General features: G+C 38.0%; 1 protein-coding gene across 1 annotated transcript in view; it reads left to right on the top strand.

Moving 5' to 3' along the window:
- Positions 1-12,875: 12,875 nt before the first annotated feature.
- LOC143354802 (dipeptidase 1-like) overlaps positions 12,876-19,255 on the top strand; it is an 83,836-nt gene continuing 77,456 nt past the window's right edge. The window contains exons 1-4 of the mRNA XM_076789178.1: positions 12,876-12,912; positions 13,178-13,233; positions 13,286-13,566; positions 14,119-14,275. Of these exons, the coding sequence (XP_076645293.1) occupies positions 12,876-12,912; positions 13,178-13,233; positions 13,286-13,566; positions 14,119-14,275 (531 nt within the window). The remainder of the gene's footprint in view (positions 12,913-13,177; positions 13,234-13,285; positions 13,567-14,118; positions 14,276-19,255) is intronic.

Here is a 19,255-nt window from a genome sequence, read left to right as displayed (position 1 = left end):
GAGTTCAAGTAATATTCTAGTAATATTGTATTTACTAGTATGTTGTAGTGATAAGGCTACATCTCGTGTTCAATGTGACTTCCGCTGTCTTAGTGAATGTTTATGTTTTGAAAATACAAGCTCATCCCTTTAGTTTCAGTACAGTTGTGCGAAACAACCAGCCAAACCATGAGTTATCATTATGTATCGTTATTCTACGCAGGAAAAAGTGGATATGTTAAATATATTTTACGAGTCTAATAAAAATAAGAAACAAAGTAAACTAGTGTACAGAGAAAGATATCCACAGAGCGTACAACTCAGAGAAATTCAGTTTCTCTATCTTAATAGACGTTTTAATGAAACAGGACCTGTAGTAGAGTCAAAGCATCAGAGGATCCGTCGAAAACAAACAATTACTTCGTTATTTTAAGAAGATCCATCTAATTGCATCAATACATAAAGTTCTACAATTGTACAAACCTCTCGAATATTACAAAGTATAAAGCCTCTAGGAATCTGATTATTCACGACGTACTGAATTTTGTAATTGGTTCCTAACAAATAACATGAACGATTCCAATTTTTATATAAAAATATTATGGTCAGATGAATCCAGCTTTTGATAGTAACATCATTTGTAATCGACACAATGCTCACTTTAGGACGACCTAGAATCCGAAATTGAAAAAACAGACAAATTTTAAAGGACAATTCAGAACAAATGCTTGACGTGGAATTACTGATAACATTTTACTAGGCCCATATTTTTACGCTGGAATTCTAAATGGAAATAAGTATTTACAATTTCTAAATTGTGAATTTCAAAATTACTGGTAATCACTGCCATTGTTTCTTGTACGAAACATGTACTTCCAACAAGACGGGGCTCCTTCTCATAATTGTAGATCGATAAACCATTTTTTACATAATATGTTTACCGATAAATGAATCGGAACATACGGAGCTATACAATGGCCTGCAAGATCCCCCGATTTGTCACCACTAGATTTTCTTTTGTGGGGACATATTAAAGATATTGTTTACACTAAACCACCGAGAAATTTAGACGATTTGCAAACTAATCCATATGTAGTGCAACATTGGCAGAAACTACCAGGAATGTAGTCAGCAGAACTCAAAAATGCATTCTTGCTAATGGAAGTCACATTGAACATGAGATGTAGTCTTATCACTACAACGTACTATTTCTTTTATTTCTGCCCTTGTATGACCATGAAGACCATAGCGAACTACATGGTTGAACTCTTCTCAATGTTCGTTTTCATATGTCGTAAAAAAATATGTAACACTCCATTTAAAAGAATGAAGGTTACGTTTGTTTCTAAGAAAATATTAAAAATACAAAAAATTGAGATACGCTATCATATTGTTAATAAAATATACTACAACTACCTCCTCTTCGGTTTTTTTTTAATATTTACCTTTTACGAAAAAGGCTATAGATATATCGTATAGAGATATCGCTATACATTCTTTGAAACATGCCAAAGGTAGAGAAGGATAGCGATTGAAAAATAAAGGGGAACTCTCGAGAAAGGTTAAAATGTTTCATGAAATGCAACATACTTCGTTTATAAACTATTGACAGAATTTAGCAAAGGAAAGTCATGGAATATTGTGTACTATGACGATAGACAGGTTCGGTCGACTATCCTTTAATGGACTTTCGTTGACTATCTCAAAGTAAACTATGAGACTGTGGACGTCAGATATCCGTGACGATGTTAGCGAGCGTGTTAATTGCAGTTTTCAACATATCCAATAGCAGCGGAGCAGATGATCATTAAACGGACAAACCTTACCACCAGATCCAATAATATGCAATATGATGAATCAGTTTCGATGCAACGGGTTTCGCTATACTTGTTTCCTAATTGAACACGTACGTAGTTCGGGAAACGTAGAGAAACTCCGTGCTCGCCAGGAATCGGGGAAATCTACGCATCGTATCCTCGTAGTGATTTCTCTCTCTCTCTCTCTCTCTCTCTCTCTCTCTCTCTCTCTCTCGCCTGCTGTCCCTTGAAGAGGCAATATTATGGAAAGTAGAACAAAGATTAAAGTCTGTGTTAGGGTCGCTGATACGAGAGGCGATATCTCTCATTCGAGTGTCTGCGATTCGTACAAAGGAAGCGAGGCCACGTTGGAAGGTGCCCACCAGTTAATGGAACTAAGAACCATGCGAATCTGTTAAATCTGCCAAAGGCTTCTCGCTTTGATCCGTCAGCTGCATGTACTTCCCGTCTTTAGCCGTCTAAACGCTTTACTTAGCGCTCGACGTGCGTTTGTAATAGATATGTCCGTATGTCGTGAGGTCGTCGTCGTCGTCGTCCGTTATCTTCGTTGTTGAAAACCAGCGCATCACGATCAAAGTTCGACAATGCTCGCTAACGAGATATTCGAACACAATTTGAAACTTCACGCAAATGCAATCCAATGACCAGACTGCGGATTTTATGCGCTCGTGACAAGAAAAACATCGCGAAAATTTCGAACATTACGATTGTTGAAGAATCTTATTGAATATATTATTTTTATCAAATTTTAGCAATTTGAAATTTTTATTTTGCTGTTTGTACATTATCGTTGTGTACTCCAGTTTCGTTGTAAAGTATATAAGAGAATTCGGGCGACGAAATAGATTGATTGTTAGCGAAATTGATACAGCGAAGATGTCGATTGACATGGGGCACTCGCGTCGTTGCATACCAGACGAATTCCAGCGAGGAAATAGCGCAGCAAAAGCGGAGGAGAATTTATATCAAGAGTTTGGCAAAAGTGCAGTTTCGGAAAGAACATGTCGGCGGTCGTTTGCGAAGTTCAGAGGTAGAAGTTTGAGCTTAGAAGATGAACTCCGCTCAAAGAGGGTCGTCCGAAGTCGATGATGATGTTCTGAACACTATTTTGAAAGAACAGCCATTATTTTGTTCGAGATAGGAAATGCCATTCAACAAACAATTTCTGTATTAAGATTATATTTCAAATTGTGACATTCCAGCTAATAGCTCAAGTTATATCATTTATTCAATGACTGGGACACATTAGTCATTTATAATCGTAAAAATAGTGAATAAAGAATAGTAGACTTCTCGAAATAATTTACAGAATTTCACAGATAATTTATAATAATTTACAAAAATTTTCAGTTTTTCAATGTTATCCACATTTTCAACACTGAGACAATATAACTTGTCGTAATGCTTTTCATTACGGAAACTTTAAGCAGGTGGAGAAAAAGTATTTTACACTGAAATAAGAATTGAATTTTATGAAATAGAACAAGTGAATACGAGTCATTTTAAAATCCTCTGCGTGACATTCTACTTCACAGAAAAATGTATATTAAAGGAAAAATATGTGCACTTCGTACTGGTGGAGAGAAAACATTTTACATTGTAACAAAATTTCATAAAATGGAATAATTGAATACAAGTCGTTTTAATATCCTCTGCGTGGCACCGCCGGAAATTTTTAACTTTCGCGAAAAAAAAACTTAGAAGCTCATGAAAGAGTTAGTAGAAGATCGAAGTTACTGTACACAAAGTCCCTTTGCATGTCGTCCCGTTTTACGGGAAAGTTCAGCGAATGTCCCGGGGGCCACAAGTTCAACCATAGAAACTAGTTTTAAAGAATTTTTAATTAATGAATCTACTTTGGTGGAAACTCTATAACGACGGTAACACGTGGCCTTTAATAACCATTTACGACTCCGCCGACGACCGTTCCTTAGTTACTGTAACAGTCAATGGTCTAAAAAAAAACGAAGGCAAACTGCGTAAACAAAAAGTGATGAACTAACTGAGAATTATAGGCGACGAATGTGTCGTTTACATACTTGGAAAAATCAAGATGATTTCCATGGGGACGAATTACTGGCGTATAGAAACAAAAATGAATATCTGCGTAATAAATAAGACTGTATTTACGAAAGATTACTATAAAGTACGAAATTGTTAAAAGTTGCATCCTAAGCACATATTTGCCAGAAGTTACTATTTGCGACATGCTATACAAATCAATATTAAAGCTGATTTGCTATTAACTCATTATAAAGCTAATTTACATATCAGCAAATAGATTGTTTAACCCTCTCTTGATCATTTTTTGAATAGAAAAATAAATTATATACACATGTATTTTTAAGCAAGTCAAGTATTTACACTGTTAAATAGTTAAAGATATACATTGTGTGTAAAAAAAAATATAAATATTGCACAAAACTTTCGTTAGGCTATACATTTCATAACAATATCAAATAGCCCATATATAAACAAATTGTAAACAATTTAGTATAGCAGTTCAGTTACAGTAGTGCACTGTTCAAATTCTTTTATTTATCATCGTTACAATAAATATACAATTATTGTATAATACAAATATGTGTGATAAAATAACACTGTTGTTTATTGCGTTATTAATAAGAAAAATAATTGGTTTTAAGTAATTAGGCTTTTCCAAAGGGTTTAAAATGGAAGGTAACTTCTTATTTTTGCACAATTTTGTCATTCATTACACGAAACGACTGGAATGCAAAATATCAGGTACGCGAAACAATAAACGTTTTCATCCAACAAATTGGTGCGGCAACGCAGCCGTGGAAACTTTCTGAATGTTACCGCAAGGGTTAGTACGCCCTGATAAGTGGATAAGTTATAACTGTGAATAATTACGAAGCAGTAATTATTTCGCCTTTACTCGCCTGCCGCGATGCCTGAGCGATGTTGACACACATTTCGGAAAATAGAACAAACCTTGAGGTAATACGTAATACGTAATTGGCAAAGTTTTATAAAATAAGTTTACGAAAAATCGGAAACGACGAGCAATCCAGAACTCGTTAAATTGACAGGTTTCGGGTTTGAAATTACAGTTCGTGTAAAACACTGCAACAAAAATTATAAAATTCTACACAAAATAATTATAAAACAAATGTAATTACAAAGTAATATTTTAAAAAAAAATTCTGCAAATGCATAAAATGTATCAGGCTTTCTTGGGCAAATTAAACATATTCAACATCGCTGACCTGCTAGTATTTGTATGTATATTTTACGTACATTCGTGATTTTTTTTAGACCTAATATTGTCACCATAAAAATTGTAGCAATTATTTAAAAATTATTTAAAAAATTCGTTGACAGAATATGTTGCTTGCAATTGGGCTTGCTAGGATGAACAAGATCATTTGCAAAGAGTAGTGCTTATTAAACGTGACTGTTAAAAATCGGTCATTTCATGTGCAACAACTTGCTGCAAGTGGCTTGCGATAAGGTAGAGTGACCACTTTACCGACAAAAGTAGGCGGAAAATGGTTTTACGTGCCTCAGCTTCTCGTCCTTATATGAGAATATCTTTCCGCTGAGAAAGGGCTCATTCGAAAGAGGAAGGTTCAATCTAGCGCGCGCTGGTCACGAGCTGACGAGATTATGCAGATATTTGGTAATATAAGCGTTAAAAGTAGGCCAAAAATTGACAATGTGCATGCCGTGGAATCCAAGCATTTTTATGCCATTCGTTGAGTTTTCTGGATGAAATCGAGAGTAACTCGTGCAAAAAAATATCTCCAGCTACAAACTGAGCTATATTCTGTCTTGATTCTCTGCGAAATAAAGCCAAAAACTTGAAGCACGTTTCTGGCGTCCGAATTCATAATATCGATAATACGGAGCAAAAAATGTGACTAGTTTACTTGGATCAAGACCAAGCTGGATCTTAAGTCAGTGACTGAAGGCTGTGAACGGAAATTATACAGCAGTTACCGACCTGCTGATTCTGTAAAACTCACGTGACTACCCTTGGTCCTTAATTCTCGGCAAATTCAGCAGCAATCGCTGGATAAATCCGAAATTTCCAGTGTCTCTGTTGATTAAGCAAATTGCTTGGACTTCGGAGCGGGTTTTTATGGTCGCCGGTTCGACAGTGAACGGCGTCGCAGTAAGTAACGTCCACGGGGAAGAATAGTTTTCGCAGCATGTAACGAAACTTGAGCATCGGTGGCCGCGGAATTGTTCGGCCACGGGGAGTCTCGGACGGTGGAGCACGAATGTTCAACCGCATAGAAAACCGGAAGCGAGGGTGTACGTGATGTCACATCGATGCTGAATATTCCGGTTTCGAAAGCGTGCGCGGAGAATTCGGCGGTAGCTCAGGAATATCTGTCGACGAAGTTTCATCTTGTTCCCTCGTTAACGCGTGGCGATGTGCCAGTAACAAGGAAGAGGAAGTAGCAGTAATCTGGCGGGAGGAGGCGTGCGGGTCTCGGACGGGGAATATCGGCGCGTAGGTATCCGGGGGATCAGGAAACCTCGAAGGGACGGACGAAGACAGCCGGGCACAATTCGAAAGTTCGAAAGTTCCGGGGGAACGAGAGTTTCGCGGCTTTGCCCCCCGAAAGATTCCGGAACGAGCACGTTATCGCCGCGTCGCGCGTCGGTTGATGGTTTCATTTGGGTGTCATGCGCCCCCGGTTGCCCCGAGATCAGCGGACGCGCAATCCGCGATTGTTCTAACCCGGCCAAAAATGAGAACAATAAACGACGCGATAATAGCATAAACGGAACGCTATATTCCGCGTTATAATGCTATACTCGTATCGTCATAAAGCGACGACGTTTGTGTCAAAAGTTAAAATATTGCAGAATAAGGGAAGAATAGAGATATTACGGTACGAACGCCTTTTAACTTTGAAAATGTGAAATGATGTATAGCATGTGAAGAAAAAAATCTAGCCGTGCATGGTATTGGACAAATCACAATATCGTTGAAATATTCCAAGTTCAACACAGATTTTCAAAGTTAAGTAACGTTCGTACCGTAATCTCTGTACTTTCCCCTTATTCTGCAATATTTTAACTTTAATCTAAAAAAGAAAATCATCGCTCTATCACTTTTGTATCAAAAGTTCTTTGATTTTGACATAAACTTCGTCACTGTGCTCTGTGGCTCCATTTTTAATGCCCCTATGAATAGTCATTCAGGCGTTTATAAAATGAAATGCAATCCACGCAGGCTTTGCATCGACTGAATGAAAAATTGAACGTCGAAAGTGCGGAATACTGCAAAATCACGGAGAAATATATAGGCTTGCATTCACCGTGAGATTGGAGAATCGAGCAAGTGATTTAGATTATTATTACAGGTTTAAAAGTGTGAAATAAATGTCTCCAATTTTTCTTAGTGCTTCCAGTTCTCTTCGGGGCTGTATCTTTAAGGCTTATACTGCCGGACGTACGGTGGCTCCAAAAAGTATTGGTATACTAACTTTGCGGAGGATAGAGTCGATGGTAGACTCTTTCCAATAAATGTTGTTCTGTGACGATATCTCAATCTGTTTCCGAGATATAAGCGTTCAACGTGTTCGCCTAAGTTGAACGGGGCACAGGTGTGGGGAGAGCGTTCGTTCAGTCATTGCCTGGGAATATGTACCCATTGATAGTAATCGTGAAAATTGACCTGCCGCAACTTTCGTCTCGTGGGTCAGTGAAGAGTGCAATTACCCGTTGTGTGAGAGAGAAAGAGATAGTCCAATCTAATGTCAAACAATGACCAAACATCGTTACAGTATTTTTAAGAGAAAGCTGTTAAAATATGAAAAATAGAGTTTTCGCATGTAATGCAGTTCCCGTTTCTTACAATTGATGGACTAAATTTTTATGTTGCACAAAGGGGTGCAGTCTGTTGGTGATTCTATTGACTTTATAAGCTTATCTGTGAACACAGACGCCGCAATATCGATTATTATCATCAACACCGAGATTCTGGTATTGCGCAACACCGCAACTATGATCATCTTTGAAGACAAAAGGGGATATAAATTGTCACGTTGTCAGATATTCTAATATTAAAAGTGCCAAGCAGTGGAAACGCCTTTATTCTATTCCTTTATATAAATGACAAGTGGACATTTATTGAGAATTCACTTGGCTTTTATTGCAGTGCGCGCCTGAATAAATGAATTTATTAACACGTCGAGCGCCGCGTTAAATTCACGTGACTTGTCATTCGCGGCCCGCGAGCCACCAATGGCCCATGTTGCTGCACTGATTATATTACATGTATTTCTACGTTGTCTTATAATATTATGAGGCCTACTAGACAATTATAAAAATAATCATCAGCCCAATGTATCTATGCGCTGTGAAGGAGCTGACACTTTAATCGACGTGACGTCATTCCCGTACATAAAAATAACTCAATCGTTGTTCAGATGTAAAAATTCACGTTAACATAAATAAACAAAATTTTCTTTAGGTGTACGAAGTATAGAAATGTTCGGAGTCGTACGTGATAAATAAAAATTCCATTAAATTGTGCAGGGTCGAAAATGAAATTGAACAATCACAAATATATTGGATCACGAAAAACTCGTAATGGTAATAACGTGAGTGGTCTCGCGGACGATCTATACCGCATAAGGGTTAAATAATCTTTATTTATAAAAGCGGACGGTCTCGTTCGAGCCTCGCACGCGGAACGATTCCGTAGTACCGGGAGCCAGCCAAGTCGATGGACGTTTCATTTCCTCGGGAAAATAATAACAAAGACGTCGCGCGGGAAACGGAAGCAACTTTCCAGACGACCTAATAGAATTACGTGGACACATTACGTTAAAAAAAAAACGCCGTAACTCCGCGTGAAGAATCGTTCCCGTCGCGATTGTATCATAACTTCCGGCCGAGCCGGGCTGTACGCAGGCGACGAAGTTGAAAGAACCTGGCACTTCGAGCATCGACGAAACTTTTATCTGGCTGACGTACAGTTCTGTGTCTCTTCGGCCGTGTATACGGCAGTGGCGAGTTTCCTGTATTTATGGCGCACAATAATGCGGATGCACAGGGATGCGAAGTTTCTAGTGGTACGTACGTATGCAGAAGAAGCCCGAGAACCGGCGGATCGGGGGTTGGGGGGCAGGGGGGCGGGCCTCGAGCCCGAACTCGGCTCGGCTCGGCTCGGCTAGAATGAAACTGGGATTTCCTTGCCTTCTCCAGCTTACAATGCAACCCTAAACTGCGAGAGTTACCGACGAAATTACCTATGCGGTGAAAGACCCGACAATTTGTGCGTATAACTCGATGACTCGTTAATCTTCCCGTACACCAGCCGTACAGGGCGTTCCAAAATCACATGATACGATTCTATGTGGCAATCTAATACGGTAGACTTGCCTCGATATTGTCTATCTTTACTTTAGACTTTGGAGTAAGGTTTCCTAGAGCATCGAGTCATTCTTGAACTGGTCGATATGCAGGGTGTTCGCGATAATTTGTACCAGCGTTTTTTTTTTCATAAAAGGTAAACATTAGAAGAAAAAAACCCGAAGAGAAGGTACTTGTAGTATATTTTACTAGCAATATGATAGCGTATCTCAATTTTTTGTATTTTTAATATTTTTCTAGAAACAAAGATGACCTTCATTTTTTTAAATGGTATGCTACGTACTTGTTTACGTCATATGAAAACGAACATTGAGACGAGTTCAAGTAATATTCTAGTAATATTGTATTTACTAGTATGTTGTAGTGATAAGGCTACATCTCGTGTTCAATGTCACTTCCGCTGTCTTAGTGAATGTTTATGTTTTGAAAATACAAGCTCATCCCTTTAGTTTCAGTACAGTTGTGCGAAACAACCAGCCAAACCATGCGTTATCATTATGTATCGTTATTCTACGCAGGAAAAAGTGGATATGTTAAATATATTTTACGAGTCTAATAAAAATAAGAAACGAAGTAAACTAGTGTACGGAGAAAGATATCCACAGAGCATACAACTCAGAGAAATTCAGTTTCTCTATCTTAATAGACGTTTTAATGAAACAGGACCTGTAGTAGAGTCAAAACATCAGAGGATCCGTCGAATCACTTTTTCAGAAAACAAACAATTACTTCGTTATTTTCAAGAAGATCCATCTAATTGCATCAATACATAAAGTTCTACAATTGTACAATTACAAACCTCTCGAATATTACAAAGTATAAAGCCTCTAGGAATCTGATTATCCACGACGTACTGAATTTTGTAATTGGTTCCTAACAAATAACATGAACGATTCCAATTTTTATATAAAAATATTATGGTCAGATGAATCCAGCTTTTGATAGTAACATCATTTGTAATCGACATAATGCTCACTTTAGGACGACCCAGAATCCGAAATTGAAAAAACAGACAAATTTTAAAGGACAATTCGGAACAAATGCTTGACGCGGAATTATTGATAACATTTTACTAGGCCCATATTTTTACACTGGAATTGTAAATGGAAATAAGTATTTACAATTTCTAAATTGTGAATTTCAAAATTATTGATAATAACTGCCATTGTTTCTTGTACGAAACATGTACTTCCAACAAGACGGGGCTCCTCCTCATAATTGTAGATCGATAAACCATTTTTTACATAATATGTTTACCGATAAATGAATCGGAACATACGGAGCTATACAATGGCCTGCAAGATCCCCCGATTTGTCACCAATAGATTTTCTTTCGTGGGGACTTATTAAAGATATTGTTTACACTAAACCACCGAGAAATTTGGACGATTTGCAAACTAAGATAAAAGAAGCCTATGCATCCACATTTAGTGCAACATTGGCAGACGCTATCAGGAATGTAGTCAGAAGAACTCAAAAATACATTCTTGCTAATGGAAGTCATATTGAACACGAGATGTAGTCTTATCACTACAACGTACCAGTAAATACAATATTATGAAATGTTAAATCTATTTCTTTTATTTCTGCCCTTTTATGACTCTGAAGACCATAGTATAATTACATGGTTGACTTGTCTCAATATTCGTTTTCATTTGACGTAAACAAATATGTAGCATTCCATTTAAAAAATCATCATCTTTGTTTCAAAAATTGAGATACGCTATCATATTGTTAGTAAAATATACTACAAGTAGCTCCTCTTCGATTTTTTCTTCTAATTTTTACCTTTTATGAAAAAGACGCTGGAACAAATTATCGCGAACACCCTGTATACAGTTCACCATTCTCGATAATAATCCAATAAATACAACTCAAGTACTCGTACAAGTAACTCGTTCGCACGAATTTAACTTCGGTTGCTGACCCGATGTAAATTTAACCGTGCACTTCCGTAATAAAATTAATGCGGTTACTACCGGGCAATCGCGCCACAAAAATCTGATAAAATTGCAGTAATTTAGTCATTCTGATTACAATTGCAGAGTGGAAGCTTATCACTGTGATTGCCGCGGGAAGAACTGTTTTAGATCGTACAAATCCTAATGAACTTCAGTTCTGAAAATTAATTTTTAAAGATCCCCGAGGAATTGTGTTACCCACATATGACCGACGTCAACGTGTTAACATTGTCAGCCAATGTCATTGTCATTGCTTAATACGATCGTCGCGTCGGCTGAAATTGTCGTCGATGAAAACAGTTGTCGGTTAAGTCGAACGCGATGATTTAAACCAGGGCTGCTTAACTTCTTTTCTGCCGCGTGCCACACGACGCTCTCACCATTCGCCAATTCGGCATGACAGCAAAATCTATTGAAAACAAAATTATAAACAAATGCCAAGAAATCTTGTTGTCTCATTCTGCCGCGTTTTGTTCGTTCGTTTTCTTCGTTGCGTCCAATCCCCTCCAGCAACGTCCACGGCAGAAGACGTCGTACGCAGTGGGGGTTTCTTGTCGAAAAAAGGAAGATAGGGGAAAGAGCCACGAGTGGTTCATTAGCCACCAGTTAAGCAGCCTTGATTTAAACGATAGCGAGGGAAATAGCGAGTCACATAAATCTAATTACAAATGGTGGTATCGAAATGCCTTGTCCCATTAGGGTCGAAGGGGTTAACCAGCAGCGAATACGACAGCCTTAAAACGACGGGGAATTCGAAAAGCAGCCGGGTTTCGCGGCTCGTAAATATAAAAACAGGACGCGATCGCGCGTCGCTTGTTCTAGTGGGAAGAACTCACTCACTCTCAATCTCTCTCTCTCTCTCTCTCTCTCTCCTGTACATGTCAGCCCGATAAAAGTTTCCCTGAGGAGGGGAGGGGGCTAAGAGTGTTAGCGAACGGCGGCGTGGAGGGTTGTCGAAGACATGCGTGGAAAATCCCGGCCTGAGTTTTGCTCCACTTTATGCGAGTTCGGATAAGTGCGAAGAAAAGTTCCGCCACGGTGTCTGCAATGCGTCTCACAGCAGAACGCCCTGGAAGATATCCCGTTGGCAGCGGGCGGCAGTGTTACGCCGGTTGCCATATTTTTTGAACGGGCGTGAAACAGCTGCTGCTACCTACCGCTGGTTCTGCTTGCCGGTTGGTGATGGTGATGGTGATGGTACCGGTGCCGGTGCTCGTACGAGGCCACGCTTTACCCGGCGTCCCTCTGTAATCCACTTTTTAACGGATAGTTAAATACTCGTTACCGACCTGGCTTTCGAACTCCCTCCCAATCCACTTATCCGTATCGGGTATTCGCACTCCTCTGTTTGACTTCGCGAGAAGGGGATAGCACTGCTTGCGCCGCGGTATTTTAATCTCGAATGTTTTACGCGACCGGTTTGTTTTCACCGAGAACGACTTCTCCCCTTCGAATAATAGGAAATACGAGTAGAATTTTTTTTTATATCATTAAGCAGCGTTAAGTAGCATCGATTCCCCGCGAAAATCGAAACAAAAGCGAAATATTCGGGATTGCTCGTAATTTTAACACTTTGCGGTCGTATGTCTACCCTCAGCCACCACAGCAAAGAACCATGTTGATCTTATATTTTTACGTAACATAAAATAAAAATTTTATTATCTGAAGTTTAAAAAAGAATTAACAAATGTTGTTTTTCCTTCATAATCTTGCATATTATGTATTACTGTTCGTTCTACGAAAATTAATTCCGACCAACATGACACCTATGTATAAACTTAATACGACCGCAAAGGGTTAGTTACGCTTTCTGTTACCGATGTTACGAATATGCCAGTGTTGTTCGCCATCATCATAAACGCGCCGAGATAAATCATACGAAAATTGACGCAGGCTGATCATTTTATATTATCAAAATTTACATTGTCAAAGTTTTACAATTATGTGAAGCATTTTTAAAGTTGGATTTAGAAAAATTCCGAAAATCCAAGTTTCAATCGTAGGAGATCACTAGGAATTCGAAAGTTATGCGTGTGTAAATTTGATTTTTATGGAAAATAGAAAGTAAGCATCGAGTTGTTGCGTTCTCGAAAATCGTTTTGATGGTCCGCGTAACGGTTAAATAAGCAGTTCCAGCGTTGACAGGAGCAATTTAATTTGTTGTTGCAGACGACGTGCCTAACAGAACTGCCAGACGTGGCACCGTGCAACGGCACAGTGCGACTGCCACCGCCGTGCGAGGATTCACCTAGCAGCGGCAGCAGCAAAGATTGCAGGGAAGAAAGTCCTCGAAGAAGATGCCGTGTATTAGCGCCAATCTTGCTGCTAGTTGCGGCTCTGCTTCTCGGAGGACTTTGTCTACCGTTACTTCTACAATCCGCGCCTGTTACACACCAGCAAAGGCTGGACGTGATCAGGAGGATTCTCACTGAAGTGCCTCTGATCGATGGGTAAGTTCCATTGAACTATTGAAAATGTAATTGAAGAGTAAGACGGAAGAACGTGGTCATTTTTCATTGTTATCGAAGATAAGAAAACTTTGCACGGTTTAACAGGCCGTATCGCAAAGTTCAATTGCACCGGCCTTTTTTTTTTTTACTTTTGTTCGCACAAATCGGTTCCTCGTGCTATTCTGAATGAAAAAAGTATTTGAGCACAATCATGAAAAGTTTAATATTTTCCGACATTTTTACCTTTTTTGTGTTCTACTACGCCCGATGAATTTCTGTACAATGTCGCGTTAGACGATAATACAGCTTGTTAAACCATGGAAAATTTTCATGTAGTATTTATGTCTACCTTGAATCACAGACGAGTTATATTCGGTTCAGCTACTACATACTATACTTTGTACAATTGGTTCGTAAAAATGTTATTTGAAAACGTGAACGCTTGTGTTTTATTTTCAAGCTGGGCACGAACATTTGCAATGATTTAATAATCCCTCTGTGACGTATTTGGACGAGAATAATTTCCGACGGTTCTGTACACTTTTGTTCCAGGCACAACGATTTGCCCTGGAACGTCAGAAAGTTCGTACACAATCAGCTCGGCGAGGTTAATCTGAGCAGCGACCTCGGCAGGGTTGATCCTTGGGCCAGATCAACCTGGAGTCACACAGACATTCCTAGATTACGTGCTGGTCTTGTCGGTGCACAGGTGAGTGTAAAATAACATTCCCAGTCCCCCCTGCCTTTTTCACTCGTCCCTAATTGTAATTTAAACTCACCGGGGCGCGATCTCTTCGTTTAATTACGCCGAGTTAATTTAACGTTATTGTTTCGCGGTTTCTATAAACTTTATAACCGCTCCGTGACACTTCGTGCTTCGAACATGTCTCTTGAATCATACTCTCGCATAGTTTACACAGTTTTAGATTTTACCTTTCAATAACCAATAATAATCGTGACCGTGTCTTTATAATTAAATTTGTCAATGACATAAGAAACATTAAGAAAAGACATATAAAATCAACTGTAAATGAAATGCACGAAGATCAAATTAACAACGATTAAGTATCACGAATGAAAGAAAAAACAAGAAACAAACCAAAAGATGGATAAATGTTAACCTTTTATAAACCGAACGTAAGCACAATCAACTCTCCGTTTTGTTACCAATATTTTTATGCATTTGAAGGTTAAATTTTACCTCAGGAAACCAGAAATTTTTAACTTCTTTTTATGTAATCCTGTATCTTCTGGCAAGAAAATGCTGAAAATCCAAGTTACAATCTTAGGAAATCACTGGTTTAGAAATTACGCGTCCGTGAAGATGTGCGATTTTCAGCGTTTTTGACAGGTAAGGGCGCCGCCATGTGGGTATGCAATGACGATACACAAAAGGTGATTACATAAAAAAAAAGTTAAAATTTTTTGGTTTCCTAAAGTAAAGTTAAGCCTTTACGAACTACATTTCCAGAAAATGAAGTGCCTGAATGATTTTCAACTTAACCAATGATTCTTCGATAAAAATGATACCTTATATCTTGTATAGGCCAGTCGCAAATCAAGTTGCGAACTTTTGCAGTTCGCTTGCAATTTATAGACGCCTAATAGAACGTCGAAATGTGCTTCGGAAATTACGGTTACACCGACGCATTGTGTATCCGTGGCGCGGCGGCGGGCGGCGTCTGCGCTGCCTAAGCATTTGAATTTCGCTTTGGGAATAATATTGGCAAGATTAGTTGCCGTTTAATGGCACCGTGATGCCGTGAACTTTCGATCGAAACTATTTCGGTCGGTTTCAGGAGGAGCATATCGGTAAATCCCAGGCAAGTTTATGCTTGGTACCCTACTGGAGAGCCGGAGAATTAAATTCAAAGGGAACCTGTCGGACCGGAGGAAACAGAAACTGTTAGGAAACATTCCCCCCTCCCCCCGGATGCTTTAGGAAATCACGGAATTCGGGGGCTAAATTGAATGCATAATTACAAACAGTTCTAATCGAAAAATTCTGACGATGTTATCGGGTTTTATCGGCTGCCGAATCCTTAGCCGTATTGCTTTGGACCGTTGCAACTCTAATTTGCAAGGCGATACCATTTTAAGTATGCAAAGACTTTGTAACTTGTCCGCGTGCATAACCATGTATTTTCGATGTTCTGTACTCTCTCAGCAACATTGTTCCACTGGCTGCTATGGATTTTCGTGTTTTCGTTCCCCTCGGTGCGACGTGAAGCGGTCGATGACGCTGCGAATCAATGACGCTACTCCATTTCACTTGGAAATATTCTGTTTTCTCTGGGGAACGAAATCTGTATACCAGCTTTTATATCTTTCATAGTTTCCATATGAGAGAGAATGATTATTGCCGAAAGTAGATTTGTTAGATTTTTCTCAAGTATTTACAGAAAATAAGGAAATACGTCCAAATGATTTATAATACCATAAAATATATAATTACAGAAAAGCGAAAACAATAATTTTCTGCAAAAAATATTTGTACAACTTTTATTGTTAAATATAGCACAAATATGTTTCAAATTGAAATTTACAGTTTGAAACTGTATGTTTTACATGATGAACTGTATGCAAAAAAAGAAACGGCAGTTTAGCTATAAAAATATTCTCTTCAACGCATTATATTTTTTTATTGAAAATTTTGTTATTGAACATAATTCCAAATTAAGAAGTTTTAGAACCGTATACCATTCATATAATTATGGTGTTGGTACTATTGCTATTGGTGATAGTACTTTTGAATTTAATGTGAAATTAGGAAAATGTGTTAGTTTGCACGATTAACAGTATTAACAAACAGAATTTAGTATGTAGACAAATTCAAGATGTATAGTAAAATATTTTCTCAGAAAGATTCATTCCCCGATACCAGAATTATGAAAATCGGATACAGATAGCTGATTTGTCTGACTACCGCATACCACTTCTACTTATAATAAATTACAATTCAATGCATCAATTTCTTAATAATTTCTTATTCACTACTGCACAATTTCGAAGTTTTTGAAAGCATTTTCAAGGCAGTATCATATTTCTTGTATCGTAGACTTAAAAAACTAATTGAAACCAAAGGATAAAACGAAATTCCTATTAATCCGTTGCCATTGTTTACACGTTCGCCATTAGATTCTCCACACGCCTACCAATTAAAAGTAGCTGCTAAACCAAATACTGCAAGAAAGGAACCGTAATTGATAATTACGTTGTCTCCGTTTAATTGATTGGTGAATGGCATATAATCAATGACGAGGTTTGCTTGTATTGTTCATTTCGTTGCGCCAACAAACCTAATTGACTCGGTGGCGTTCATAACTATATTTAGAGGAAAATTTCAGAGAATGAGATGCTGCCTTGCCAGCAGAAAATTATTCCGATGTATACCTCGAAATTGATATACGTTTATTAATGATACGAAATTTAATTGAACGTCGACAAAGGAATGCTGTGTTAATTATCATTAAATACCTGAACAACCAAATGAATTCTTCATTAAATCGGTATTATAAAATTATTACAAAATAATACTAACAACTTTGGAGAAGTGTGCACAATATTATTGATCTATACTACTTGGTTTCCTAGAGTGTCGTCACAATTCATTTCAATAATTATATAGAATAGGAGACTTCTCGCCGATTTTGATGGGCTTCAAATAAGTTGTGATTATTATTCATATTTATAAAAAAACCAACGGACACCCACTACAGCGAATTCTGTTCTTTTTAATTGACCGTACACGTGTTTTATGTGACTCTGACTATGTTAGTTACTATATTAAGTCTGTGTGTTCGTAAAAAATTTCATCAGTTTTTAATTTTCATAAGAGAAATAGTATTCTTCCCTAAAAAATAAGTAGACATGGTTGAACTTATTGTTATTACGCCGCAAAGTTGAATCTATAGGGGAATAACATTTCAAATATTCCATATGAATTTATGTCTCCAAATTTGTACTAATCCTTCGTGCACCTGGTACTCGGAGGTATTGCATTTTGTAACAAATCAGCAATAAAATTCAAATTACTCATTATAATTACTGAAATATGAGTAAAACAGTCACTAAACAGTTTTGGATCGATTAATACATCAACCACACACGAAAAGGAAGCAGAAGCTACAAGATATTATCTGGTTATCTTTTTTTATACAATATAAAAACTTGTTACGTAAATAATTCGTAGTTTAAAGCTTGTTCCTGCTTCTCTCGTACAACCTTCTATAATAAATGTTCTAAAATGACTTATTTCCATAGAACGTTTCTTACACAAATTCGAAAATACCTACGCCATTAGAGTACATTTCAAAACAATTCTCAAAAGTAACATTTCTTATAAAAATTCCATAGCAGCAGATGTGATTTCAATCGAAGCATAGATATTGACATAAATTTTAAAAATACTCAGTTGGACACTCCTTGGAATCTAATCTTTCAAGGATTAAATAAAGCAATGTCTAAACATTAAAACTAAATAACAAATAAACAGTTGTTTTGGGGTATAAAAAAGTTGTTGTATGTTATACATTAATTTTAAGAAAGAAAAGATACTACTTTCGATGTTTTATTCTTTCATAACCGCAGAAGAAAGTGAAGAAAAAGTCGTAAAAGCACTTTTATATTCTACATATGTTTTTACCCCCTTTTTAGAGACTACACTTAGAAAAAATCAGTTCCCCGGCATTTTTCTTAACTGCGAGCGCGGTATACTTTCAAGTATCCATTTGTTACTAGATGCCACTGATTATGACAAAAAAAAATTACTATGGATTGTTTGCATATATACAGGGTGAGTCGCCTAACGTTTCCACCTCAAATATCTTTGTTATTTTCAAAGATATTTGAGGTGCCAACGTTAGGTGACTCACCCTGTATATTATTTAAAAAATGGCTAAAAACTTGGATAGACATGTTCTTCTTATTTTTATAAAGTAATGTAAAATACTCACTTTTAGTGCTTCGTAAACCTAGTATTAACAGAAAATATTTGAGATGAAAACGTTATGTGACTCAACCTTTATATTCAGGAACGCGAGAAAAAAGTTTCGTTTATTTTGGACGAAATAAAAATTTCGGCTTTCGGCCAGCTTTTTCAGGAAAATGGCCCACTGTGGCAGCGATTCAAGACAAAATGAAATCGGATAAAGTTTCGTTCGCGGTCCTCATCTCTTGCGAGCGGTGCTTTTCTAATGGAAATCCAGCAGCGAGCCGGGCTCTTTCAACGACTGTCTTTCCGTTGCACATGTCCCGATGAGTTGCGATTGTTGAAACGGGTCAACAAGTGAGTACTAACTCTTATCTGACCCAGAGATCCTGTTCCTACCGTCGTCGGTACTTGTCATCTTCGGTAAGATATTGGTAATCGACAGATATGGATAGGGGTTTCGATGGTTAAGAAGAGGGGATAGAGAAGCGACGGATGGAGAGAACAGAGAAAGGGAGATAGATAGAGAAAGGTATAGACGACTGTCGTACGGTAGGGTAGCTCGTATATAACCTGCAGAAACCAATCGAGAGTGGTGTGTGCTGTGACTCGAACAGAGTATTTTTACTCGGCAGCCAGAAAATCGAGTTCTTTGATCTCGCGTAACGAGGCGGCTTTTAATCTGATCCGAGAGATAGTTAGTAAATCCCTTTTGAGATCTTTAATGAGTCAATAGACCGGGGAGCACATGGCTGCGCG

Source organism: Halictus rubicundus, chromosome 1 (genome assembly GCF_050948215.1).
Source record: "Halictus rubicundus isolate RS-2024b chromosome 1, iyHalRubi1_principal, whole genome shotgun sequence".
Taxonomy (NCBI): domain Eukaryota; kingdom Metazoa; phylum Arthropoda; class Insecta; order Hymenoptera; family Halictidae; genus Halictus; species Halictus rubicundus.
Note: the sequence above shows the minus strand (reverse complement) of the source record. Positions and strands in the feature narration are given on the sequence as shown.